At 40.0% G+C, this 26,705-nt stretch overlaps 1 protein-coding gene across 3 annotated transcripts in view; it reads right to left on the minus strand.

The window, feature by feature from the left end:
• Window positions 1-754: 754 nt before the first annotated feature.
• BMPER (BMP binding endothelial regulator) overlaps window positions 755-26,705 on the minus strand; it is a 103,793-nt gene continuing 77,842 nt past the window's right edge. For all 3 annotated transcript variants that reach the window (XM_058421851.1, XM_040072327.1, XM_058421852.1), the window contains 6 exons: window positions 26,041-26,150; window positions 25,247-25,387; window positions 22,889-22,993; window positions 16,708-16,753; window positions 8,158-8,487; window positions 755-1,095 (listed from right to left, as the gene is read on the minus strand). In XM_058421851.1, coding sequence (XP_058277834.1) covers window positions 755-1,095; window positions 8,158-8,487; window positions 16,708-16,753; window positions 22,889-22,993; window positions 25,247-25,387; window positions 26,041-26,150 — 1,073 coding nt within the window. The remainder of the gene's footprint in view (window positions 1,096-8,157; window positions 8,488-16,707; window positions 16,754-22,888; window positions 22,994-25,246; window positions 25,388-26,040; window positions 26,151-26,705) is intronic.

The following is a 26,705-nucleotide window of genomic DNA, read 5'->3' on the forward strand; positions in this document are numbered from 1 at the left end:
ATCAGGCAGCTCCATCCACAACCATACAAGAGTGACTCAGCTTGCTCTTACCTTTTATGTCAGGCAATCAGAAGAATAGAGAATAGAGAATTGTATTTACTGACTGAGGGGTAAATAAACTCAGCCAATTAAAGAACAGAAAATATGTGGTTTAGACTGTAAGCATTTTAAGATAAAAGAATCTTAAATAATTCACACAAACAAGGATTCTAGATCCTCATCTGTCTTTCTTTTCTCCCATGGCAGGACAGGCCATGCATGGAATTTTTTGTTAACTCTCCGCTTTCAAATTACCAACCCACAAACCACACCATCCAAGAGGCATCAGACATATTTAATATCCCTGCTTTAATAAAGTAATTTTCAAATGTTTCTGGGAAGACACTCTTCTGTGGACCACAAGCAATAGCAATTAAAGTCAGCCTCAACTTTACCACTGAGTTTGAAATCAGAGGGAGTTTACAAAAATGTTTTAAAGCCTCTTCCCCCTCTTTCTTCAGTCTCCAAAAGTACTTTTTCTCTGTGTTATCACAAGCCTGCCTGCTTTTCTCACTGTTGGCTGCTCACTCTCTATTTTCTCAGGACCATTTTCTTCTGATTCTAGACTCAGAAAACCTCCCATAATATAAGCCTGTATATTAATTCTTAGCAAAGATCTCTCAACACATGTTCAAGTGCTACTGAAACTGGGCCTACTACGTGGTTTTTCTCCTCACGCAGTTAACTTAGTATCTCCCTCCACAGCAAGCCACACTTACCGGTAAAACGTGGTATAATCCACGGTTGAATGACAGCTTTGAAACTCCCATGCTTTGAGTTTCTGGCATTCCCGGTGAGCTCGGAGTTTCACCCTGACTGTCCCATGACAGAGCTCGGGTACAGGTTTTCTCTGCGGGCGGCTGCAGAACTCATTGGACTCCACACGCCAGGATTCAGCAAAATCGTCCACATCAAACTTAAAATTCCCATCCCCTCCAATCAGGTCATCTCGTTTGTGCCCATTGTAATTGCCACACAGGCCACAGAGTCTGCCTTTCAGATGAGGTGCAGCCATGACTTCCACAAAACTGTCTCCATCCCATGAGATTTCCAAGCCTAATAAAAACATAAGATAAAAAAGTACCAAAAAAAAAAAAAAGGGGGCGGGGGTGAGGAATAAAAAAGAGAAAGAAGAAGAAATTGAGGACAATAAACTGCACTTTATGTATCTTTATGTTTGTGAAACAGTGCTAATGGGAGCCTGAACAAAGCCATTGGCTTAGTTCTGATAATGCTGTTAGACTTCTAAATAGCTGCCAGTAAGTGCCTCTGGCAAGTGCAGTGTTTCTTAAATTACAGTCAATTACAATACATTCACGCCTGTCTCTTCTTATTTCTGTTGCTTCTTGCTGATGAATGGGGTTATCCTAAAAAATATGGAGCCAAGGCAGGATATCAATATCAAAGGAGGGCTCTTGCAAAATTCTGCAAATTGAATTTGCTATGGTAAATTTCTAGCTGACTTTGCAGGGGGCCCAGAATTTCAACCATTGTTGCCCATTGCATAGGTAGTGATCATACAAAGACGTCCATGTCCCATGAGACTCCAGCCATGACCTTATAGGAAACATCCTATTCTTGTCTACAAAGCTGACACTGATCGCTCATTGGGGTGTATACAACTGTTCCAATAAAAGTTACCTTATTTTGTGGGAGTAAAAAGAGTTTAAAAGATTACAACAAAGACTTATCAGATGGGCAAAACTGTTTTAAGAAAGCATTCTGTATTGGATTCAAACTGTTCATTCAAAAGGCATTAATTACCAACTTCTTAAAGTTGTCTGCTTAAGTTATCAACACTGAGAAATGATGGCAAACATCTAACCTTCATCTAGTGGCTGGGATCTAAGCCCTCTGCTACAATTTGCTTTACAGAAAGGTTTGGCACTTCTGGAACACCGAAATCAAAGTTACTTTTGTGAGTGAAATCCATTTTATCTGTCTGTACCCATCTAAAAGCTAGGTGTCTAGCTTAAGTCAGCTGTCTAGAGCCTTTGACAGAGTAAAACAGGCAGCTCTGGATCACAACAGGATTGTCTAATGCAGAAGGAATAAACTACTTTCTGAGTGTCTTTCTGTTCCCACCAGTACTCTAAAGAGGTCAGAGATCAGGTGGAGATTAAACTTCTAGTTTTTACCTGAGTGACTATAAATGAAATTAATTCCATTCTTTGAGGAGTAAATAGGCAGCTCATAAGGGAAAACAATTTTTATATCATTTGGCATAAAAACAATAGCAAGAAACATTGCTGCTTAACTTCTACCCAAAAATGGCCTTTCTTGTAATTACTACTACTGTCTCCTGAATGGCTCTATGTCACATCTGCAGGAACCCTGCATCTGAAGATCACAAATCATTTTGCTGATGTTAACTCATTCTCATATAATACCTATGAACAGCCATTAGTTAAGGATAAACATAAGAACCTGCTTTTCAACAGGGTAATCCAGATTTTACCCTGTTTCCTCTGCTTAGCCAAGAATACCAAAGAGCATCACTCTTAGGTGCAGGACCAGGGCTTCACTCCAGCTTTCTCCATTTGCTGTGTGGGCTGCTTTAGCCGCACCCTTTCCTCTTGTAAATCAGTGCTTGCCACTGTGTGATCCAAATCCTACCCTATCCTCATGTAAGGAATTAACATACCAGTGACTCAGTTCAAAGCTGGAACCCTTCCTTCAGCAACACATCCCATTGCCTTCTTTGACCGTTCCTATCCATGCTGAAAAGGAACAGTGTGAAATTCAAGAGGAAATTATGGCTATAGAATGGGTCCATCTTAACATCTTGCCCCGGTGCTTGTGTAGGTTACACCATGTCTCCAAGAGTTCTGGGAATTATCATCAAGGCTGTGAAGGTAATTCTGCATCAGCTGTCACTACTGTCTATTACACTGTTTTCTTACCACCATAGGTTAGCAACGGTAGCACAAATCTATCCTGAGCTAACTATGTCTGAAATCAGTTTCAAATTGCCTCAGAAACCCAGCATGGATGAGGCCACTGTCTCCTCCTCCAAAGGCACTTTACACCCAGCCAACAGAGAAATTGTGCAAGACTACAACTGCTAATGAGGCCAGCACAGTGGCAAAGGGAAAAGCTGCCTTTTAAGCTGCTTCATACATTATCATTGCTGGGCAAATTCAAAATCCAGCTGTCTTTGCTTCTGACAACACTGAACAAAACAAAACACAGCTTGATTTGCAGACACAAGATTAATACTGCCGTACTGGCATTTAGAAAATACTCGCCATTAACTCATAAACCAGGATTTCTTCAGACTTGAGAGTCACATAAACTTTCTCAAAGTTTAAAGCATCAAGATCCAAATTTTCAGAAAGTTCTTTTCAGAAAATAACTATATTTTTTAAGGCTGTGTTCAAGTTCTTCCCCAAGAGAAGACCTCTCAAGCTCCCCACTTTAAACGAAGTCAGAAAATACTGGCTGAGGATTCTGCCTTAAGTTTCCTTTTAGGACTATTTTCTTTCCCTTAAGACAAAACTTACTGACCTTCAGTGAAAATACATTAATTATGAAAGGTTAACTTGAAAATTTTTTCCGAATATTTATGTCCTCTTCACCTGAGTTAATTTACTTTTTACATGTTGCTTTTGTAGACCTGCAAAAGGAATGCAGGTATGCAGAAGAATAACATAAAATTATGGCTTTTTTTCTCAGCATATAAAAATGTACATTTTGAAATCTAGAGATTCCTGCCTTGATTAGTGGATTCATTCAAGAGACTCACTGTGTAATCACCACATGAACATACTTTCCTCTAGCTGGTATGGCTTAATTACATTTTATTCTGCTGTAATTGCTCAGATGGAAGGGTAATTTCTGGCTTTGATGAACAGCCTAAAGGTTTCTGTCCACAACAGAACTTACTCCTTTTTGGAGTAACAAGGAAGGGTATTTAATCCTACATGCACAATAATTTTGTTGGAGCCTGATCACACTGTGCAGTATGTGCCTTTTGTTTGTTCACAAGTAGAAAGTCCAGTTAGTTTCCGTAAACCAGTAAGAGCTGTGACAGATAGGATTGTGCTACAGAACAGCATTTGAAACGGTCTCTTTGGCAGAGAGAAACTGTTTGGAAGAATTTCTTGGTGCCTATATCCCCCCTTTCTTCCCCCCACCCAAAATGGATGAGTTTCCCATTCACTTGGACAAGAATCAGAATCAAAGAGATGAGAAACCAAAGGATGCAACATGTGTCCCATCTGGGGATGTGCAGAAAAGGAATATTCTCTGAGTTACTTTTTCATTTTTTCCAATTACCCCCTCTCTTTGAAGGATGCTTAACCAACCTGTTACTTGATTTCTTAACTTGGTACATTGTCTGCTCTACTCCACTTAAAAAAACTTTTCTGGATTTATGATATCACACACTGAGTTCCCCATTATGGGAGCTCTCATCAATTGTTCTGCATGATTTTTCATGGCATCCTTGAGATTTAAAGGCATTCTCAAGAACTGGCAAACAACTCTTCCCTAAAGATTAAATGACAAAGTGGTACAGAAAAAGTGCAGCAAAGTGGCTTTGTGCAAAAGATAGGGCAAAAACAACAGCAAAATGTTCATGCAACAGAGGAATAGATAAGCAACAACGGCCCCATGAAACTCTACTCTTTTGTCTTTCTAACACACAAATTTGGATAAGGACTCAACACATCCCAAACACACCCATCGCTGCCAGTGCAGAGCGCAAGGACTGCTGCTGCGTGGCATCCAGGGCTACAGCTGGTGAGGAATTTAGCAACAAAACAGGTTTTCACTGGAAAATGCCAATTCATCAGAACTGAAATGCTTCAGGGAGACATATCGTATTCAATGAACTTCCAACACAGCACCGGCAAGGCTCCAATCTGGTTTCCTGCCAGCTCGCCTGGTGGGCTGCCTGGAAGCCTGAGTGATCAGGGTATGAAACTCCAGGACGTCCCTGCCATGCACATTGCCCTGTAGCCAGGGACCACAAGACTTCCTGAAGCTTTGTGCTTCCCTGTTTTATCCAAGGCTCAATTCCCAGTTCTGCAAAAGGAAAACCAAAATCCGTGGGAATGCTGGCTGAGCTGTAAGCACCAGACCCTGCATTTCCCAGCCCAAATTTACTTTGAATTTTACTTCTAGTGTAGCAGTTTTGCTGATTTTTCACTACTTCCTCCCTCTCTTTTTTCACCCTACACTGGGAAAGCATATATTTTTTTAAATTCCATGTTTCCCTCTGAAACAGAAATTTCTCCAATTTTTTTCCCCCGGCACTCAGAACTTCCTGTGGAACAAAATGTTTGCCTTTAAACCAGTTCTACTCAGCACATTCTTCCTCTCTACATCCTCTCTTCTGCTTGTCCTCTCCCAGCAAAATGGAGCCAGGTCATTCTGCTACTATTCAGGCCCTATGTGCTGAGGAAAGGCAGACTTGGCCCATCATGCTGTATTCAGCAAGAGAAACCTGATCTTGCTCCGTTAAGGAAAGGAATTATTCAGGCTATAATTTGCAGTGATTACACACTGTTTGGTATGTTGTCATGTGCCATGTTTGCACTTCCTCTGCCAACACATGGACAAGGATGTGTGTAGTCATTTATTAGGCTTGCACCAGAGACAAATGGAATAGCAGCAGGATTAGCTGTCATTCATCTTCAGTTGAAAACCTTTCCTTGGCCTGTGGTTGGCTAATGAAATCCACATCATCTGAATTCATGGTGTTCAGCTGGCTGCAAAGAAAAACCCTCAAGATGCTTCTAATTAGAAGTTGTGAATAATGGTCAGCTTGTGTGCATTTTACAGACAGCCACAAAAATCTGCATTGCCACTTTAAGGAATGAACCCAGAGCTGGGATTCACATTATGCAGACTCACTTTTCCAGAGGCTATATGAACAGGTGTCTAAATTCTCAGCTCAACAGTGGGTGCTAGTGTTCCCATTGAAAAAAATGTATGCTAGATAATGAGTATGACTATGCATCACGCCTGTGACCGCATCAGTCCATAAGAAAGACTGGTTTCGCTGCTTTCACATGGCATTTAATTGAATTAACAGTAAACAGTATTTTCATTGAAACAGTACTTCACTGTGTAAGTGAAATCTCTCAGGACTACAGTAGTACCTAACACATGCTAATGAGAAAGTTTTAAACTTCCCCTCAGTATTTATCTATGCAAGGATACTGCAGTTTCAGAACAGTTTATCAAAACAAAAGTAAGGCCTCTGGTTTAGCATTTTGACAATTAATGTATTTTCTAAGACTCAAAAGACCTGAGAGAATGCTATTTCCCTTCCCTGATTCTAGAAATAAGGTAACACATTCTATAAAGTTTCTAATTTCCTCTTGCTTGTGGTGTTGTAGACTTTGTTCCTTGCAGACAACTTCTTACTTGGGCACAAAGCAAGCCAAATAAGATGGCACTGAACAGTAAATTAGACCGTGCTTTTCAAACCAGTGCCTCCATTTTGCTGGATGGCCCCCGTGAAATATTTCCATAATTTTACAAATTAAACTCATTCCAGCCATCTATAAGGATGAATTTACATAATTCCAGCTATCTATAACTATGAATTTATATAATTGATCACCTTAACTGCAAGGTGCTGCAACTTTGAAAAACATGAATTAAACATGAATTATACGTTTAAGAACTGATATCTTCTCTGTTCTTATCTGTAAGAATCAAATGATACAGTGTGTTGAGTTTGTATGGCAAGATTTGGGAAGCAGAGAGCTACAGGGGTGGCTTCTGTGAGAAGCTGCCAGAAACTTCCCCCATGTCCAATGGAGCCAATCGCAGCTGGCTCTGAGATGGACCAGTTCCAGCTGGCTTCAAGATGCGCTTGGCCTTGGCAACAGTGGTAGCACCTCTGGGATAACATATGTAAGAAGGGGGAGAAAAGCCCTGTGCAACTGCAGTCAGAAAGAGGAGGGAAAGTAAGATAAACAATTCTGCAGTCAGTAGAGAAGGAGGAAGAGGAGGTACTGGAGTAGACATTTCCCTGCAGCCCAGGCTGCAGACCATGGTGAGATAAGGCTGCCCTCCTGCAGCCCATGGAGGTCCATGCTGGAGTAGAGACCCACCTGCAGCCCCTGGATAACCTGACACTGGAAAAGATGGATACCCACAGGAGTCTGTGACCCTGTGGGAAGCCCATCCTGGAGCCATGAAGAGAGGAGCCCATCCTATAGCATATTTTCTAGCAGGACTTGTGACCTCATGGGAATCCACGTTGGAGTCTGTTCCCAAAGGGCTGCACCCTGGGAAAGGAACCTGTATTTTTGAAGTTTGTGAAGTAATTCAGCCCATGGGAGGGACTCACATTGTAGAACTTTGCAGAGAACTGTGTCCTGTGGAAGGGACCCCATTGCCAGAGCAAGGAATGAGTGTGAGGAGTCCTCCCCCTGAGGAAGAGGAACTGACAGATACAATATGTGATGGACTGACTGCAAATCCCATTCCTAATCCCCCCTGCACCACTCAGAGCAGGCGGAGGTAGAGAGAACTGGGAGCAAAGTTAAGGTTGTGAAGAAGGGGATTGTTGAGGCTTTTTTAAGATTTTACTTCATTTCTCATTATCCTACCCTAATGTTATTGACAATAGATTAAACTAATTTCCCCAAAACTGAGTCTATTTTTTCCCATGACGGTAATTGCTGAGGAATCTCTACCCATCCTTATCTTGAACCATGAGTCTTACACTATATTTTCTCTTCCCTGTCCAGGTGAGGAGGAGAGTGATACAGTGGCTTTGGTGGCCATGTTTGGTTGATGTCCAGCCAGGGTCAACCCACCATACTCTCCATCAGCCACTTTTAAGTTACTGGAAGTGAAAGTCACAGCACATTTGTCTATTCAGGCAGCTAACTGTCAGCCACAGGATGAAACACAGCTTAGCAATACCCTGCAGACTTCAAACTCATAGCTGGGATTTCTGTCTGCTTGTGGGCTGTGGGAAATTTGAAAGCACTGTGAATTTCTCTGATCTCTAAAGACTTTTAATGATATTTATTACCACTATCATGTTTTTTTACTGACTACTGTTCATGTTGAACTTCAGAAGTTCTTCAGAGAGAAAGAAGACAGACACACGCACAAACATATACACAGACACACATATACTTGTCTTACCTGCTTTGGTTGTCACTTTCAGCAAATAACCATCCAAATCGATCTGAAATTGCGGTGTCTCGCAAGGTAGTGAAATTCGGGTCCCATTCCACTTCACTGTGAGGTGCTGCTGGAGACTGATTGTGCTTCTGCCCAACACAAGGTCCACTGACTTTGTCCAGGAGAAAGAGCGGGTCCGACGGGCATCGTTTTTTACCAGCACCTGAAAGGGCGAGGCAGAGGAGGAGCAGTCTTTTGTCAAAACGTACTGACATGTTCCCTGAAAGTTAAATGTCCGTCCATCAAAAGTGTTGTAGTGAGGATCTCCAAATACAGTGCAAACTCCAGGCTCTGCAGGTGAGTGAGAAACAAAAGCGCCATATCAGGATCAATCAAAGTTGGAAAAAAGCTGTTGATAAGAACTTAGAGATGCTGCTCTCACCTAATCTATCTGCTCTACAGGGTAGATTTTGACTGGCATCCACTGGGATTAAATATATCTTTGAAAAACAAAAGCTTTGTTGCTTTAGAAGTCTTTCCCAAAGTGGCTGATAACCAAAGGCCAGTTCATCCCTGGGGCAGCATGGGAAGATTAACCTGTAGCTTTGTCCCTTAAACATAACGTACAGTTTAGGTTGCTACAATGCCTGTGAACTTTTTCAAATTTCAGTGACTCTCTGAAATTAAAAACTATCAGATCACTTTAGCATGAGCTGGTTTGGTTCATATTTTACATATACACACTTATAAATATTGTATATTTATAAACTAGATGTGTTTACGTGCTTTTTCTCCAAAATACCTGTAGAACCAGCATCTTTATTCAGTGTTACAAGTTATTGTATATGTCATTTATATACAACTGACTCGTAGTAGTTCTGGATATCACACTACCGACTAAAAGTCAGTAGTACATGGCTAACATGATGCAATGACTGCCAAAGAGCATGGTGTGTCTATCAATCATTTGCATCATTACAGATGGATGGAGATCTCTTATGGATGTTTGAAACCAACACTGGTCAGAGAAGTCACAGCGCAAAGACAGAGAATTTCTATATTCATAGAAATGATGTTGAGTTACCCTGCAGCTACCCACCAACTGATTGAATTGCCTCACAACCAAAGATAGTAGCAAGTACATCTGCCTTGCAGTCTTCTCGTATAACAATAGGTTCTAACCACATTGCTGCTGTTCCTGGAAGGAGTCTCAAGGCAGAGAAATGCACACTGCTATTGCCAGATGTATACCCACGGGCTAAGGCTGCTTTTGAAAGATGATGCCTGTTTAACTAACAATGGCTTGCCTGAAAAACCAGCTTAAAAAAGCCAAATTCAAATCTACAAAAAAGAAGGAGACAAGAATGTTATAGAGAAGGGGAAGGGAATTCCTCCTTTGGAGCACAGTACAGTGCTAACTACACAACACACCTTTCCTAACAGAGTTTTTCAGCCTAGGCAGAGTGCTATGCTGAAGTAACTGTACTCTTTCTGGTGTTTTTCTAGCTGTAGAGAGCACCCAAGGGAACATAAATGGAGACACAGAAAATGGAGCTGAAGGAGGCCCCAGGAGACATTACCTTTTTCTTCTCCAGCTGCAATGAAGAATCACCTGCACCTATATTATTCCTGGCAGACTGTTATCTAACCTGCCCATAAAAAGCAGTAGAAACAGCAACTCCATTGCCACCTCTGGCAGTGTTGGTCTGTCCCTGCTGCAAGAAATGTCTTCCTAAAGCCTAATCTCACTTTCCCCTCACCACATGATAAAGAGCCATCACAGACCTGGTACCTGCGTGATTTGTACTTTACCCCTAATTGGCTACATGAATGCTTCTTTAGCTAAACCAGTAACTCATCCTGGCATCATTATTATCCCCCTCTACTGTGTCGAGCAACTAGGAATCAAATGTTTCACTTTCTCAAGGACACTGTGTTGAAAACTCCATCAGAAATCCAAATGATCTATATTTGATCAACATCTCCAGAAAACAGGCACAACAGACTTTAAGCAGATCCTTAACACAAAGACACTTAGGCAAGAGAGTATTTTAAAAAATGTGCACTTCTGTGAGTTTTCTTCTCCTCACTGATACCAATGAGCATGTCAATAACTGCTTTCCAAAGTTCGTTAAAAGATTCATTGATTCTCCATAAATTGGCAGGAACCATATGGCTTTTAATTAACAACATCATTTCTACTAATAGGAAAAATAATGTATAGTTTTTGTATGGAGACCATCTGACTTTACATGGTATTAAATCACACTAACATGTTTCCGATTTCCTTATGTATACATCTAAGTATCTGTATGACGAGTATTAAGATACATGTTATTAGCAGCTCAGATTGTACTTCAGCTACTCCAGCTTTCATTTTTTCTTAAATTTAATGACAACTTTTATGAAAACAAGGAAATTACCAACAAAAAAAAAGAAGTCAACTAAACATCAGTGAAGAATCTAGAGGAAAGATCTGATTTTTCTCTGTATTTCTAAAGGCCAAGAATCTGGACATCTTATACGTTTTAAACCAACCTATTGGGAGGAGGAAGCTGATTCTTCACCTAAGCAAGTGACTAAGAGGCAAGACATGAGAGGAACAAACATAATTTAGAGATGTGCAAGTAAAATTGATAGTACCAATGGGATCCAAAGGAAATATTTCTTTTTAATTTCTAATGTGTTATGGAGAGTAATGTTGTTTTATGTTATGTTACATCGTGTCACGTCATATGTCAACTTGATGCCATGCAGTTAAAAATGTATTTTGGACTGGATAGCTGAAGGTCTGATCCAAATTTTGCTGTTTTCTTTAATAACCAAGGAAATGGAGGAGGGAAAATCCACCTAAAAACAGTCTGAATAATTGATTCTCTGATATCACTGTGTAAAACATTCTTGAAAGGTTTGCTAAAATTGTGGGGTTTAAAAATAAATCCACACCCTACAAGAGTGTGTGTGATAACTCAGGCACTGCCAGTAAGAAAAACTGGTTGGCCTAGGAATAAACCTTAAATACCCGGTGTAACAAGACTGCAAAAGATGGTCAACATGAAAAGAATTCTTCCATTTTTAGCTTTTGGGTTGTTGTTTATTTCCTTTTAGGAGAGTTTCAATCACATCATATTTTATGGTCTGCTTATTTTTCTTTTTCCTTTTTCTTCTTTTTTCTTTTCTTTTTCCCTTCTGAAACAATCCAGTCTTTTTACTTGGCAATTTTTGAAATCTGTTGGAACCACCGATCTCTAGTTAGGATTGTGTGTGACTTGCTTCTCTGTTGGGACATAACAGATGAAGATGTGCTGCTGCATCACTAAAGTTATGTTCCCCAATCCTGGAGTATGATTTTTGCTAGTTTATGATAACAAGGCATAGGGTCCCAGGTGTAGATCTTTCCCTTTCTTCCCTACAGTAAATTTTTCCCAGCTTATTGCAAACACTCCATGTGTCAGCTGTCTAAGGTAGAGCTAGAAAAGTGAAATTGTATACAATATTTCCCCCTGAGACTCCCCCAACTTCCAACTACTTTCAGATTAGGGACTGAGAAAGACATAGTTTCTTTTAATTTAGTAAACTTTGATATAAATATTTTCTGTGAATTTTTCCAGTCCAAAAATATTTTCAGCATGTACAACATCCTTGGGCAAAGGAAATGAAGAATCATTGCCTCTTCCTCATTTTGAACATGGCATTCATGATCTTTGGTGTCTTCTTTTGCTCATCTAGACATGCACATGAATGCAAATTTACCCATTCCTTCTCTATCCTTGAAAAACACAGATTTTTCGAAGGAGGGCCCCAGAGCTATGTTCAGTAGGCTGTGATTTTCAAAACACCTCAGGCACTCAACTCTGATTAAACATTATTGAGAGCTGAATGCAAACACCACTAAACGTCTTTTGGAAATCCTCCATGTTGCTCCCAAATCAATATTCAGACCTTCTGGCATTCAGAAAAGCTTTTGGGAACTTGGCAGCTTTCACATTTGTTTTTTAAGCAACTAAATACGGACTTCACACTTTTACATTTGACTAAAATATTAAACTACATGTGTGATTAATGCAGTTTGCTCAGCTCCCACCTAAGGCTCTACTGCTTACACGCAAATAATACTATTTAGGTGCTAAAAGTGAATACTATAGAACTGTTGGCATATTTTCCTTGAATTTTCAAATCATGCTCCCAATTCAAATGAAACAGTGACTTTCATTAGAAAAGGCAGTGCTTTTGAAAACACATGTAGCTGTACAAAAAAGGAAGCTAAAAAAGCAACAGCATGGAAAAGAACACATTAGCATTTCCTAAGTTTCAACATACTCTCATAAAGAAAAAAAAAAATCACAACCTGTTTGGCCAATGCAGAGGGATAAAAGTCTGAAAGACCACTCATTTCTAGTAAGTAGTACACTGAGTACAGGTAAGAACTACTTATTAAACTAAGTGGTTGCCAAAAAGTAGCTTTCTGCCTTTCACCCAGTGCCTCCATTCCCCCAGACAGTATTTAGCCTTTTTAGAAAGGCAAAATATATATACTGTGTGGTGGGGGCCAGACAGTCAGTCAGCACACACATCCTGACCAGCCGAGAGCATGAGCATATTGGCTGGGCAATTAGCACACTTGCAGCTCCAGACCAGCCACAGGATATATTGTCGCTAGCTGGGTTTATTATTTGCTGGGATATAAAGGAAATGGGACACAAATCCATAGGAAACCAGGCTCTGTTAGCTGTGGTGCTCATGGAATAGCTTGTTTTGTTTTTTCAGGAGATCAGAGCAGTCAATTGAAGTCCAAGATGTCCAGATGTCTGGTCACACTCTGCTGGGTTTGTAGGTAGTTAAGAGTGGCCAAGAAAAATATACTTTAAATTATTACTAAAATCGGTTTGGACACTTTCTAAGTATGGAGGGGGAGGAAAAAACACAAGTTTACCAGTGTAGGGTGTTCCGGTAGCAGATTTATAATTCAAAAATATCTCAGCTTTTTAGAAATAAAATGAAACTTTGAATGTAATTAGCCTACATGCTGAATTAAGCCCTAAATCAAACAGAACACATTATTGACTTCTAAATACTAGCTACAGAACACGCATAATAGAATTTCATTAGGTTTTCTGTAAAAAATGCCTAGCCATAGAGGACTTTCCTCACAACTGCTGCATAGTAGAGCTTGATATAATACACATTACAAGGTGTGGTGTCAAAAACTCCACAGGAGTCTTTATGGTCTATTTCATAAATAAAATACCTATTCCAATTTGTCCAAATACATATTTATACAGTAGATCATCACAGCTAAAATGGGAGGTAAATCATGAACAGTATTCCACTATGAATAAACAATTGCAGTCTTTTTGTTGCTTGTATTTCTGCAAGGAAAGGAAATAACAGAAAAAACAGGGACCTATGTGGTCCTTTAGTCCCATTTTCTACTCTCACAGGTACCCACAATGCATAACCTCACTTTGTTTCTTTTCCTTTTTTTTCCTATTCTTTTAAATACAGTGCTTTTTTTCAGTAATTCTATAAAAACACATAAAAAGGATGCAGGACCAAGTGGAAGTACCAACCTCTTACTCCTAAGGTGGGTCCAAATGCCCACCTTATTGGTTTAGCTCTGTAGATCATTTTGTCGATTAAAAAACTGTGGAATAATTTGTGATGAATGATATTTTCTGTCCCAAAAGCAGAATTTACTGAAAAATTAATTATGTGTACTGGACATGCAAACCTAAATGACTGCAGTCCACTTTGAAAAAAACTTCAACCACAAAATCTCACAACAACTGGTGTAAGATTGTGTTACAACTATTAATAATGAATAAAGCATATCTATGTGATTTTAGTAACAAGATTTCATCCTATGTACCGTAATTTCAGCAAGGCCTATGAATTCTTCTTTGTCAAGAACAAAGATTTTACTTCCACTACAAGTTCCTATCTTTGCCTGAAGTTGAGAGCAGTCTGTTAATGTTATATGAACTCAGGTTTAGCTTTTTCTTATTTTTAATATGAAAATTACCTTGGTCTAACATAGAATTACTAATTTATGGAATTGACGTCAGTGGTGATTTTTCTAAATCAAGCCCAAAAGAGTACATTTCATTACATTTTTTACAGCAGCATAAACTAAACTGTTGAATTTTCCACTGGTATGACCACTGTGTTTAATTAGTGATAACTGTACGCCAGCCATGGAGCTTAAAAAGCAACATGCCAAAACTAACTATAGTTAACTTCAGCAACAGTAGACAAAGGAGGCTCTCCAGCCCTTTAGGAGACGAGGTACTTTTTCTCTTTGTAACAAACTGCTTTGAAAATAATCCTTTGATTATTTTTTTTTTTTCAGTTTAAAGTGTATCCTTTCACAACGTGACTGGTTTTGACCCACTTCACAGAAATTGGCTGCATTTAAACTGTACTCAAAACTCTCCCGTGTACAGTATGTTCTTGTACCTCCCTATGTTGTTTTTACTTCGGAAAATTAATATCTGCTGGAGTACCAGAAATGTTTGCTGTGTTAGTATGTGGAGACAGGATCAGGATCAACATGAGTGAGTGGGTGAGAGAAGGGGCTGTGTGTACATCTTATCAGAAACTGGCCAAATTAGCAAAGTTTCCAATTACTATCAGATGATAGTCATGATGAGATTTACAGCACTTCTGCTGCAAAGGTGGAATAATTCTATGCAAATGGCAGATGTTAAAATATCAATGTAAAAAGAGCTAGTGGTAGCCACCACTGCTGCATGACACTGGGTATTTAAGCTCCTTGATTATATTTTCTAAAAGACAAGAATGCCCTGTTAATCATAAAAGTTTGGAATCAGCTCTTCTCCAAGTACTAAATCGGTGAGATAACTCAGCAAAAAAAAAGACCCTTCTGTTTCATGTGCAACAGTGGAGCATGGGACTGTGAGACAGGACAACAAGCATCTTAGGCTCAAAAACAGGCAGAGCAATGCAGGTAGGACCCTTAAGACCCTTGACCCCTTCCCATAAGGGTACAGGTTGTTTAACCTTTGAAGAGACCTAATAGCAGGTTGCCAGTACATAGAAAGAGGTCACTGGGAAGATAGAGCCAGGCTCTTTACAGATCTGCATGGCAAGAGGACAAGCAACAATGATCTGGCCTTAATTTCACAAGTTTGTAGTCATGATTATATCATCAAGAAGTTCTGAGATTTTAGGTAACCTGGCTCATAGATCAGCTACTTTAACTTTGAAGAACAGTAATTTTTTGCCTCCTTGTCCCATGAAACAATTATCACAAGTCATCACTCTCTGGCAGCATTTCTGACGGAATCACTGTACTGTCATCTGTTGAACCTCTTACAGTAGAAGGTCGCCTGTGCTTTGAGGGAATGGCTGACCCCACTTTTCTCCTCCCCCTCTCATGTTACAGAAGAACACAGGAAGAACACCAGAGAAAGGCTAAATGAGACTGAAACATTAAAAAAAGAGGAGAGATAGAGATTGATAAATTCATTACATTAATGGTATGTCATATCTGAGCAAACACCTATGCAAATTTCTTCTCTCTTGAAAATGAGCTAACACGAAATCAGCTGCTAGTCAATTGAATCCTCTTTCATTTCTTCCTTTGCTCAGTATTATTTCAAGTGTTTCTGAGGTTGTCCCTTGTATTTACTCTCATTTTGATAATGAAGACTTGCAAGCTGGATTTATTTTATCCCAAGATACACACTTCAAAATAACTGAACCACAGAGTGAAAAAACAGATATTTAGCATATGGGATTTGTGCAATTCAAGAGAACCCAAAACTGAGTTAAACAGTAAAACCATTTGGTTCTAGACAAAAGGAACACTTTCTTCTTTCAAAAGTCTTCCTACAGATCATAAAACCCATTTTAGCAGTCTGTCCCTATTTAGTAAAATACTTAGATATGTATTGAAGGAAATACGTAATAGTATCTTGTTAACTTCAGTCTCCCTGTTCAGTTAAATAGAACAAGCTTAAAGATAAGTACTTGTTTAAGTCCTTTGCTGACTAAGAGGGTGATACTGCAATTTAATTATCATTCCTGAAGAGAGGAGCAAAGGGATAAGAACATAAGGGTTGAACTAAACATCATAAACAAAGAAAAATAGTTTTCTATTCTACTTTCCACTGCTGCCCCAGACTGTGTCTCAGGTTTCTGCACACCTTTTTTAAATTCTCATAAATCATCTACAAAGTTGTGATTATATATGCACATAGCTGGACTGTTAGTTACAGGTGAAAAAGGTACCCAAGTCCTAAAAGTTATAACTCTATTCATTTTCTTGTTTTATTGCCTACAAATTTCACAGACCAACTATATCTTTCAAAGTGCAGCACCTCAAATTTGACATAAATAGCATCATTTTGAAAAACAAAATAAAAACAAAATACCCGAGCATTTTATTTTAAAATTACAGATTTATAGGAGGCAAAATTCATGGCTAAAAATAACAACTTGTCCTTTAGCTGCCTCGAAAAAGAAGGCAGAAAAGCAAGCATACTTCTGCATATTTATTTTCTCAGAAAGAATAAAAAATAATTTAAAGAATATGATGAAAGGACTTACTTTCAGTGCAAATCGGACAGCATCCTTTTCTGTTCAGGATTTTACCCTAATTGAGAGAAAGACAGGCTGTTTTAATGAAAGAGTTTCTTGGAGCAATGACTGTGTCATGTTGTAAGACTGGATAAGCCTTTGAAAATAGTTCAAGTTATGTTTGAACTCAGTGTCCTGGTTACAACTTCAAATATCAGGGGCTAAAAACAGACAGACCTATTCAATGAGCTTCCTGGCGGTCTTATAAGAAATGAAATACTACAAGGGTTTTCTGTTACCACTTTTCTCTTTAGAGAGAGGGTGAGAGAATTTCGGACTTGCAGATATAGTTTAAAAAGTGACTAGATTAACAAGATCGCTACCTTTTCCCCCACCTTCCCAAAATATATACCTTTCCTGTTTATTCCAGGGAGAGAGGGAGGAAGGAAGGAAAGGGAGGGAGGAAGGAAGGAAGGAAAGGGAGGGAGGAAGGAAGGAAGGAAGGAGGGAGGAGGAAGGAAGGAAGGAAAGGGAGGGAGGAAGGAAGGAAGGAAAGGGAGCTCTCCTTAGGGAAGGCAAGGAAGAAGGAAAGCGGAGTGGAGGAGAGACGGAAGGAAGATAAGGGACTATGGGAGGAAGGAAGGAAGGAAGCGGCATAAGGCGAGGGATGAGCCGAACGCAAGGAAGCGAAAGGGATGGGATGGAAGGGAAGGAAGGAAAGGGAGGGCAGGAAAGGCAAGACAGGAAAGGGCAGGGAGGAAGGAAGGAAGAGAAAGGGACGGAGGAAGGATAGGAAGGAAAGGGGAGGGAGGAAGCGAAGAAGGACAAGGGAGCTAGGAGGAAGGAAGGAAGGAAGGAAGGAAGGAAGGAAGGAAGGAAGGAAAGGGAGGGAGGAAGGAAGGAAGGAAAGGGAGGGAGGAAGGAAGGAAGGAAAGGGAGGGGAGGAAGGAAGGAAGGAAAGGGAGGGAGGAAGGAAGGAAGGAAAGGGAGGGAGGAAGGAAGGAAGGAAAGGGAGGGAGGAAGGAAGGAAGGAAGGGAAGGGAGGAAGGAAGGAAGGAAGGAAAGGGAGGGAGGAAGGAAGGAAGGAAAGGGAGGGAGGAAGGAAGGAAGGAAGGAAGGAAGGAAGGAAGGAAGGAAGGAAGGAAGGAAGGAAGGAAGGAAGGAAGGAAGGAAGGAAGGAAGGAAGGAAGGAAGGAAGGTAGGAAGGAAGGAAGGAAGGAAGGAAGGAAGGAAGGAAGGAAGGAAGGAAGGAAGGAAGGAAGGAAGGAAGGAAGGAAGGAAGGAAGGAAGGAAGGAAGGAAGGAAGGAAGGAAGGAAGGAAGGAAGGAAGGAAGGAAGGAAGGAAGGAAGGAAGAAGGAAGGAAGGAAGGAAGGAAGGAAGGAAGGAAGGAAGGAAGGAAGGAGGGAAGGAGGGAAGGAGGGAAGGAAGGAAGGAAGGAGGGAAGGAAGGAACTTGGTAAATTCAGTTTCTGGTTATGCCTTATATAATGTCTGCCTCTCTGTATGTACATTTATGCTCCTTCAGTCTCCATCAGTTTAAAAGACATTTTCTCTGATTTCACCTAAATTGCCTAAAGTTAATCAGCAAGGTAGCAGGGAAGCCTGAAAAATTTCAGACTGAACAATGTGTTTTTCCAAGCAAAAACTGATGTTTTAACAGAACTTACAGTGATATAGGAGCTCACCCATATTTCCACACAGGGAATGAAGAAGTATATGGAGCTGTGCTGTTCCCCAGCACTGATCCTTTGCTCCAACAGCAGCTGAACACAGAGGAGGTCCCCTCTGCGTGACTACTGCTTCTATTCCCACCAAGTAGGTGAGCAAGGTGAGGACAGCAAGAGTGAGCATATGGAGCTGTGCTAGCCTACCCACTAAACAGTACAGAAAACTTGTGAAAACAGGCAAAAAATTGGTGACAGGCGTATGCAAAGAGTGGGGAAATGGGCACAGGCAGCCCTATTGCTGTGTGCCTTGCTTTCTGCCTACAGTGCTGCCAAGCTTTGACAATGTGCATGGGAAAGCATGAACTCCAAGTATCTGCTAGTGAACTGGAGTGGGGCATGTTCCATCCTGCTCTTGCTTGATGTACACACATATCATGAATGAATCTTTGGTCATGAATGCACTTGGGCACGTCAACCACACCTCAGTGTAAGCTCGTCTTTGAATATGCGACTTCATGTGAACAGACTTGAGACGCATCTGACTTAAGAAAAGGGCTGGATTAGCTGCACTGACAGAGTGAGCAGCACTTAAATGTTTGTGTGACTCCCAGGTCCCTGGGCAAAGAGAACAGCTGAGGACCAGGCTGCAGCAGGGGGGCCAACCAAGCACCTGCTAGAACAGAACTCCTTAAAGGAGGAACCCTTAAAACCACACAGAAATAGGGAGCTTCACAACACATATTTGCAGGAATGGAGACATGCAGCTGAATGCCACACACTGCACTGCACAGCCTTAACTCTCTGTTTCAATAAACAGAGTTTATTGAAGAGTTGAAATCATCAGCTGAGCTGGAAGTGGCAAGAATTCAAGTGAAATTGGAATCTCCAAGGCAGCCTGCTGAGGCTGGTTACTTGAGCCACCATGTTGGCCTGAGATCCTGTTTTTGTCTTGTAGAATAAGGAAACCCATTATTGCTAACATGTGCTGCAAGAGTTCGTTAGCATTGAGGGTTCCCTTAGGAGTGAGCTAAGTGATGTGATCCCATTTTTCCCTATGAATATTTATAAGCAGACCACATTTGAGTCTACTTATTTTCGGGGATTTTTCTTCCTTTTTATGGGGTTTTCAATTTTGTGTCTGAAGGGTTTTTTTCCTATTTTTTTTTAAGGCAAGACTAATTGCTGGGGGAAAGGGGGTTGTTTGGTTGTGCAATAGCAACAGCTGTTGTTTTTTTGTGCCTCATTTGGCACTGGAGTAAAAACAGCAACTTTTTGTTTGTAATAATAACAGATGTGTATAACATTATACACAGTCTGTGCTAGAGATGAGAGAACGTGTTCTGAATAAATTTTCAGCTCACTTGAAGTTCACGGGTTCAAAATTTACCCACAGAATCGAACTCTTCAGATGTCTTCACCTGCCGTGAATTTAATTCTATTAATTTTTGCGCAGCCTTGGAGCTCAGAAAAGGTTATATGCTGTAAAATTCACCAAGCTTCCTCTAGCAGTACAAAAAAGAGACATGTTCATGACCACTAATCATTACCACAGACTTAAGATATTAGTGAGGAATGCAAAGGCAGAAGGAGAGGGGGCAAGGTGACAAATTATAAGGATGGGTAATCAGAAAGGAGATGGAACAAGGCAAGGAACAGAACAGAGCAGAGCTAGGGCAAATAAACAGCAAATTCAGTAAGAAGTCTAAAAGTACTCTGAAACTCAGTCTTGCCAAATGTTGAGATCGTTCCCTTCCTATAAAGTATTTAAGCATGTGTTTAAGTTTCAGCACACATGGAGGGCCTACTAACTTCAGCAGAACTGGACACATGCTTAATAACTTTGCTGAATGGGGGCCAGTATGTACCGCACCTTGCAGGCTGGCAGTCCAGGTGACTTGAGAGGGAGTATCTTTGTGGAGTCAGTCGTCAGAAAGTAAGAAACAGAAACCACAAGCCACAAGGCTCACTAGAATGCCAAGGAGGACCAGTCTTACTATAAATGTGGCAGACAGGACTGAATTTGAAAAATATATTGCCTCCACAGCACATGAAAAAATCTAAGAAAGATATTTCCTGCAATTGCTGATATGAGATTAAATGCTCAAAAAAAGAAAAGAAAAAAAGAAACAGAAATTTGTGTCTAGCTCTATGAAGAAAAATAAAGAAATAGCAGAAACAGTCTTTAAAAATATGTCAACTTGCAACCAACAGATTGAATAATACAAATAGTTGTGCAGTATTGGAAATTTCTGCAGAATTACCACTTTGAAACCCATAATTTCAAGAAATAATTGGACAAAATTTATTATGATAAGCAAAATAAAATAAAATTCCATAACCATAAAAACCCACCCTCAATATCATTGGAAAGAGTATTAAAACTGCATAGTAAAACATTTAAGTCCAGGAATAATATTCAAAAATCTTCTTGAATCTTGAATCCTTTCACACCCAGTTGTCTGTATAATAATATATGTTTAATGAGACAACTTTTTGTTGCCTGACACCTAAGGGACACAAAACCACATTTTATTCCACAGCAGTCTTCAATAGTCATTGGAGACCGCTTACTGTCAAAAATATTGTGAAGAGAGAAAAGGAATGGACACATCTACAGTTTGCAGAGAGAGCAGCATAGCTCCATGCATGATATTCAGACTGTCAGTATCAGAACCACCAATATATCTTTATCTTGAAAAATGTGGTGTGTTTAAGTGTTGTTTGTATATTTATGAGAGAAAGTCTCATCAAAGGTAGTGGAGCAGAGATGAAAAGTAAAATACTTAAATCAACTAGCCTGCATTATTTGCTTTAAAACTACTTGTACCCACTTCGAATATGAAAATAAATCTTATTGAAGAGTTTACATTCTTTCTCCTACTTCTTCCAATTTAGCTCTGAAGAGCAGAAATGCAACGTGCACCTGTGGAGGAGGGTGGGATTGCTTGCAGCTTGCATTTTAAGGTGACGACCTGGCTGACTGGTTATATACTGGGGGAATGGCACTGCATGGTAACAAAACTGGTCTTTCCAGCCGCAAGGAACCAGACCTTGTTTGTGGACTCACCTCAGAGGTCAAGGGCAGTTTAGGACTTCACATTAGCCTTGGAGCAGGTTCTATAGCAGCATTGAATGAGTTTGTCAGTCTCACTTACAAGCTGCAGCACTGTCAGTGGTGAATTTTTACCCATCACTATTTTCATTTTAGAAATCACTTCAGATGGTCATCTCAATGCTCAGATTTAAATATGGATACAGCTGAAGTGAGGTACTTCACTGAAGATCTCTATCAAGTCATATTAGCTACTTGATCTCAGCAGCACCTTAAACATTTAAAGCACAAGGAAAATATAAATGCAATGCAGTGTGTGTGAGACCCAAGGAGCCCAAGCTCTCACTTCCTGCTTATACTGTGAATGGCATGAAGGTAGCAAACCTGACTGTCATGAGCCATATAACATTCCCAGAAGAACATCTCAATTTGTTCACACTTCCTGATGTGTATGCAGCATCCTGTGTGAGGCCCATTGAGACAAGGACTACCCACTGCAAGTGAGTGCCAGAGTGACAGGAAAAGGTTGTTCCCTCATCTGAGGATCTTGAATCCCACTGTCGCACCAGAATGGGGGGTGCCAAGGTGCAGGCTCTTTATCCTACCACTGCTTCTGTCAAAAGTTTACACATATAAAATTTTACAAACTATGAATTTTTAATTTAAAAAATTTTATATCTAGGTGTCTGTGACTCACATTTTCCCCACTGGCTTCCAGGATCGAGAAGGAAACACTGAGGCGTAATGCTAACAACTTGGCTTTTTCTTCTGCAGTTTTGCTCACAGATCTGCCCCTACATGAAGTGCTATTTAGAGCTCCGTCTTCTGAAAGCTTGAGCCATAAGACCAAAATCATTTGTCAGAGTCAGAAATCCAAGAAACAAAGGCTGACTTTAGCTCAGGGATTCAAGTAAAGATAAATTTTGATGCCATTAAGTTACAATAGGTAATTTTTGATGCCATTTAGTTACAATTACAGCACTCTTTGGGTTCACTACAGACTTCCAAATAAAAAATACAGAGGCCACAACCTCAGTGAAAGCAGCATGGCTTGGCTGAACTAATTTTCTTCAATTTGTCTAATTTACATTTTCAAGTATTAAGCCTCATAGGCGCTGGAAATGCAAGTACATCAACATCCTGTGGCTTTCATTAACAATATACACACTATTGAAATATTAACATAGTTATCTCACCACTCTATCAAACTATTAAATAAAAGTAAAAAATAAGTGTTCTAATGCAAACATTTGGGACAGAGAAAATTAAAAGAGGAGAGGAGGAGCACAGAGTCTTCAGAGCAAGGACAGAGGCAGGAAGACATACTCAGAATAACAGTAGCACATTTGGGGAATTCCAACCTAAATCAACATTCCAGATGACCCCTCCTTTCCAAACAGCATGCTCTACTGTCATGCACGCACTTCCAAGAAATATTGGAAAAGATAATGGTGGAGCAGAAAAGTAAGCTCAGTTCTTTTAAAAAACTCACATGAGGACAGCTGCTGACAGGAATGCACTGCTTCTTGCGACACTCTGTCTTGCCTTTCACACAGGCACAGATGGTGCAGTTCACAGAGGACCACATCTCTCCATCCTGCAAGAGGGAACATGATATAGTATCAGCTGGGGTGGCAACAAGAAGCTATTTCAGCAATGTATCATTGCACAAGAAAGAATGAGTTTCTTTGTTGGCATTGTGTCATTGTTTAGTCTAAATTATTTTGAGGTGTCTGTCCATAGCCAGTTGGATTCAAGACAGAGATCAAATTTAGCCAGGTTTTCTTCCCTTTAGCCTTTTTGGTAATTCATTTTTCCAAAGCTAACCAAATCACATTTGCATTTTTCAACAGTGTCCTGATTATTTGCCTTGTTTTCTCTCCAATAAGCATCTGAGTTGTGATCACACCTACCACAAATTTTCATTTAAGTTCACATAATTAGAAAAACTTGAATCACTGGGTTGAGTGATGTCTTTAAGTTGTTGCACATAAAAATATTTGATTAAGATGTCAGGAGATAGTGAATTTATTCCCATATGTAGCATCATTTCAATATAGGGCAGGAATGGTCAAATAATTCTAATTTAGATTACTAGAGCACTTTCACGGGTATTTGATCTGCTAAACATCTGAAAATATTTAGAAGAGAAGAGATACAGTGCTGAACCTCTCAAAAGCAGAGTAGGTAAGACAGCCTATGTATAGCTCTGAAAATATGAAGTGCAGGGCATAATATGCCTCATGGTCTTGTCCCCACTTGGGATGAATTGCTTGTGGAACTGCCCTGGCTCCTCTTTACACAGTGTTGCGTCTGCCAAGTGTGGTTCCTAAAACATTCTGTCTCACCCACTTACAGTCTTATGCTAGTCCGCCTAGAGCCAAACTGTGCATGTTTTCTGTTTACAGGGCTGCTGGGAAGGAAGGGTGAGGATAGACCTGACAGGAACAGGCAGTTCAACCAGACAGCTGTGAATAATTATGTGCCCACCTCAACATGATGTTCTGACCAGAAACAGAAACAGACTATATCTGAAATGCCAAGGAGCCTAACTTATTCAGCTCAGCTTGCTTCAAAGGCTGTCTCTCTCCTATTTTTTGTTTCTAGGGTATGTTTCTATTGCCTGGTGTTTCTGATGTTCTTTGGTCCCTAATGACCACTCACCATGCATCTGCCAAGGTACCAGAATACAGAACAGCTGACTGCATGCAGCTGCCCTGAATTTTTGCCTTACAGCTGGTTTTGCACAGGAGTGCAAAAACACATTTGTGGTGCCCATTCTACCTGTGTTAGACCATTGACTTCAACAGACCAGCACTGAATTTACTTTTTTGCACACAAGGCCAGAAATGGATGTACTGCCTCGTTATTTTTTCACACTCCATATAATACTAGTAATATAATAAAATCTTCACAAGAAGCAGAATATTTTAGTTGGGTGCCTAAGAAGTAGGCATTTGTTTCTGAAGCACAATGGCGCCAGTGTGAAAGTGCCAATCAGATGGAGCATAGTCTCAGCGTACAGTAGGTTCACATGTAATTTCCAGAATAAACACTTCTGCTATGTACACAAAAGATGGAATAAATGGGAAGCAATTCTGGCTGAGCAAACCAAGTATTCACACAGGACTTAACATTTGATCTGATTCAAGGGTCTCTTAATTCACAGATGGCCCATGAGGTGACAGAATCTTTTTCTGACACAGTGTGAAAAAAAGCTGCACCACTTGGAAAAACAAACGGGACCTCAGAAACAGCAGCAGTGTTCTGCAGGGAATCCCTTGTGATTTGAATACATTGGGTGAGAGTGCAGTAGGTAACAGTTATTACATGGCTATCCCAGTACTAGATGTCAGGGGTGCTGTCCTTAGCAGAGAAATGTAGTAAATCAAGGAACTTTCAGCCAAAACGAACTTCACAAAGCTCCTGTTGGCTCAGTTATGGAAAAGACTCTTTGGCTCAGCCAATAAAGCCTACATACCACTCAGAATATCTCCTCCATGAGTATCAGTGAGTATTGTTTGAGAGAGCAGAGCATTAGTATCTCCAAAAATGCATCAATTGTCATGAAACAGCAGCTTGAACCTCTACATACAGAGGGGGAGACAACATGTAACATTCAAGGAGGAACTAATATTTAACTGTTGACTATCAGCAGAATTTACGCAAATTCAGAAAAGAAAATAAACAGATGGAAAATTTTGCAAAGCTTTGCCTCTGAGTTGTCCCATCATTGACCAGGATGGTGAGAATTCTGCTAAAAACAAGCCACGATACTAATTTACAGCAAACTCATACTGTTTTGGCTGTTAAAATGGCATCTACCCTTGAGCCACACCTGAAATCTTACCTGGAAGATCTTATTGCCAAACTTACACACTTTAACCTCCTCAGGAGAGATGTAAGAGACACATTCCTTGCAGCAGTGGTCTTTGTTTTTATTGCATTCACCAGGAAGTAAGCACCTCTTCTTACATATCACTGTTGAATCCTAGGCACAAGGGTGAAAGGAAATCATAAAATCATCACCAAGATGTTTTTGCTCCTGTGAGTCCTTATATATTTCTACTTGCTCAATTATTGCATCCACCCAAGCTACAGGCTAACTGCTTTGAATATTATTTATAGATAAAGGGAGTCTTTCATGGTCTGTGAAGCTGAAGCTCAGTTTGTACTTCTATTGGCCTGCGAAGTGGCCCTTCTTTTTTTTTTTTTTTTTTTTTTTTTTTTTTTTTTTTTCTTTTTTTTTTTCTTTTTTTTTGTCTTGGTGAAAAAAGTGTAAGTTGCTGCAGTCATGTTAGGGAACTAAATAAAAACCACTGACTTTCAGCAGAAACATGGTAATTCATCATTTAGAAACTCCTCTTCCATTCTAATGCAGTCTTAAAGAGGACCACAAAATGTGAGCAACTTTATTTTGCATCACACAGGATCAGGCATTATGTCTCAGCTGAGGGAGTCAGCTTTAAACTTTAAGTCAGAGTTAAACTTTCCTAGCACAACTGCAAGTGCTTTTCAGATCAAATTCTTTGAGACCACACAAGATGCCAAAGAACAGTATCAGAGTTACAATTCCACAGCCCTACAAATTACTGCTAAGCCAAGCAACCATCAGCACACAATTTCAAAGCACTATGGACTTACCTTGCATGTACACACTGTGCAGTTGTCGTACATAAATGAGGAACCATTATCATACACATTGCTGTGAAAGAGGCAGCTTCCAAATGGGAGGTCAAACACTTTCCTCTGTCCTGAAAATAAACAGTAATAGAAACAAAATGTGGTTGAATGTACACCACATTGTCAACAAAAATAGTAGGGCTTACTGTCACCAGACCAAATTCATGTGCAATGTTTCATTTGCTATGTGTTTCCACTTCAGTGTGAAAAAAAATATGTACTTTTAACAGTTCACTATTCTTTTAGTACACATTCATCTCTATAAAGTCTACCGTGGGATGGAAAATAAATGATTTATGGCATGTTTATATAGGAAAAATCTTTCTTCTCCTTCTCATCATAAAGTGCACAGTGCAGCTAAAGCAATAAAAAGTAAGCACTGCAAACTCTTAAGGTAGGTACACTTAAACTAGTTTAAACAATCTTTAACTTAAAGCAATAACTTATCAAATAAAGCAGTCTTAACTTCTTTTAGCATATCTACCTCAGGGGTTCACAGCAGCCAAGCTAAATCAAATCAGTGACACTGATCCAAAAAAATCATAGGTTTGTCCAGTCTCATTAAGATAGCTTGGTGTTCAAAAAGAGGCTGCAAGAAATACAGGAGTTTGCATTGTTTATGAACA

Source organism: Hirundo rustica, chromosome 1 (genome assembly GCF_015227805.2).
Source record: "Hirundo rustica isolate bHirRus1 chromosome 1, bHirRus1.pri.v3, whole genome shotgun sequence".
Classification (NCBI taxonomy): Eukaryota; Metazoa; Chordata; class Aves; order Passeriformes; family Hirundinidae; genus Hirundo; species Hirundo rustica.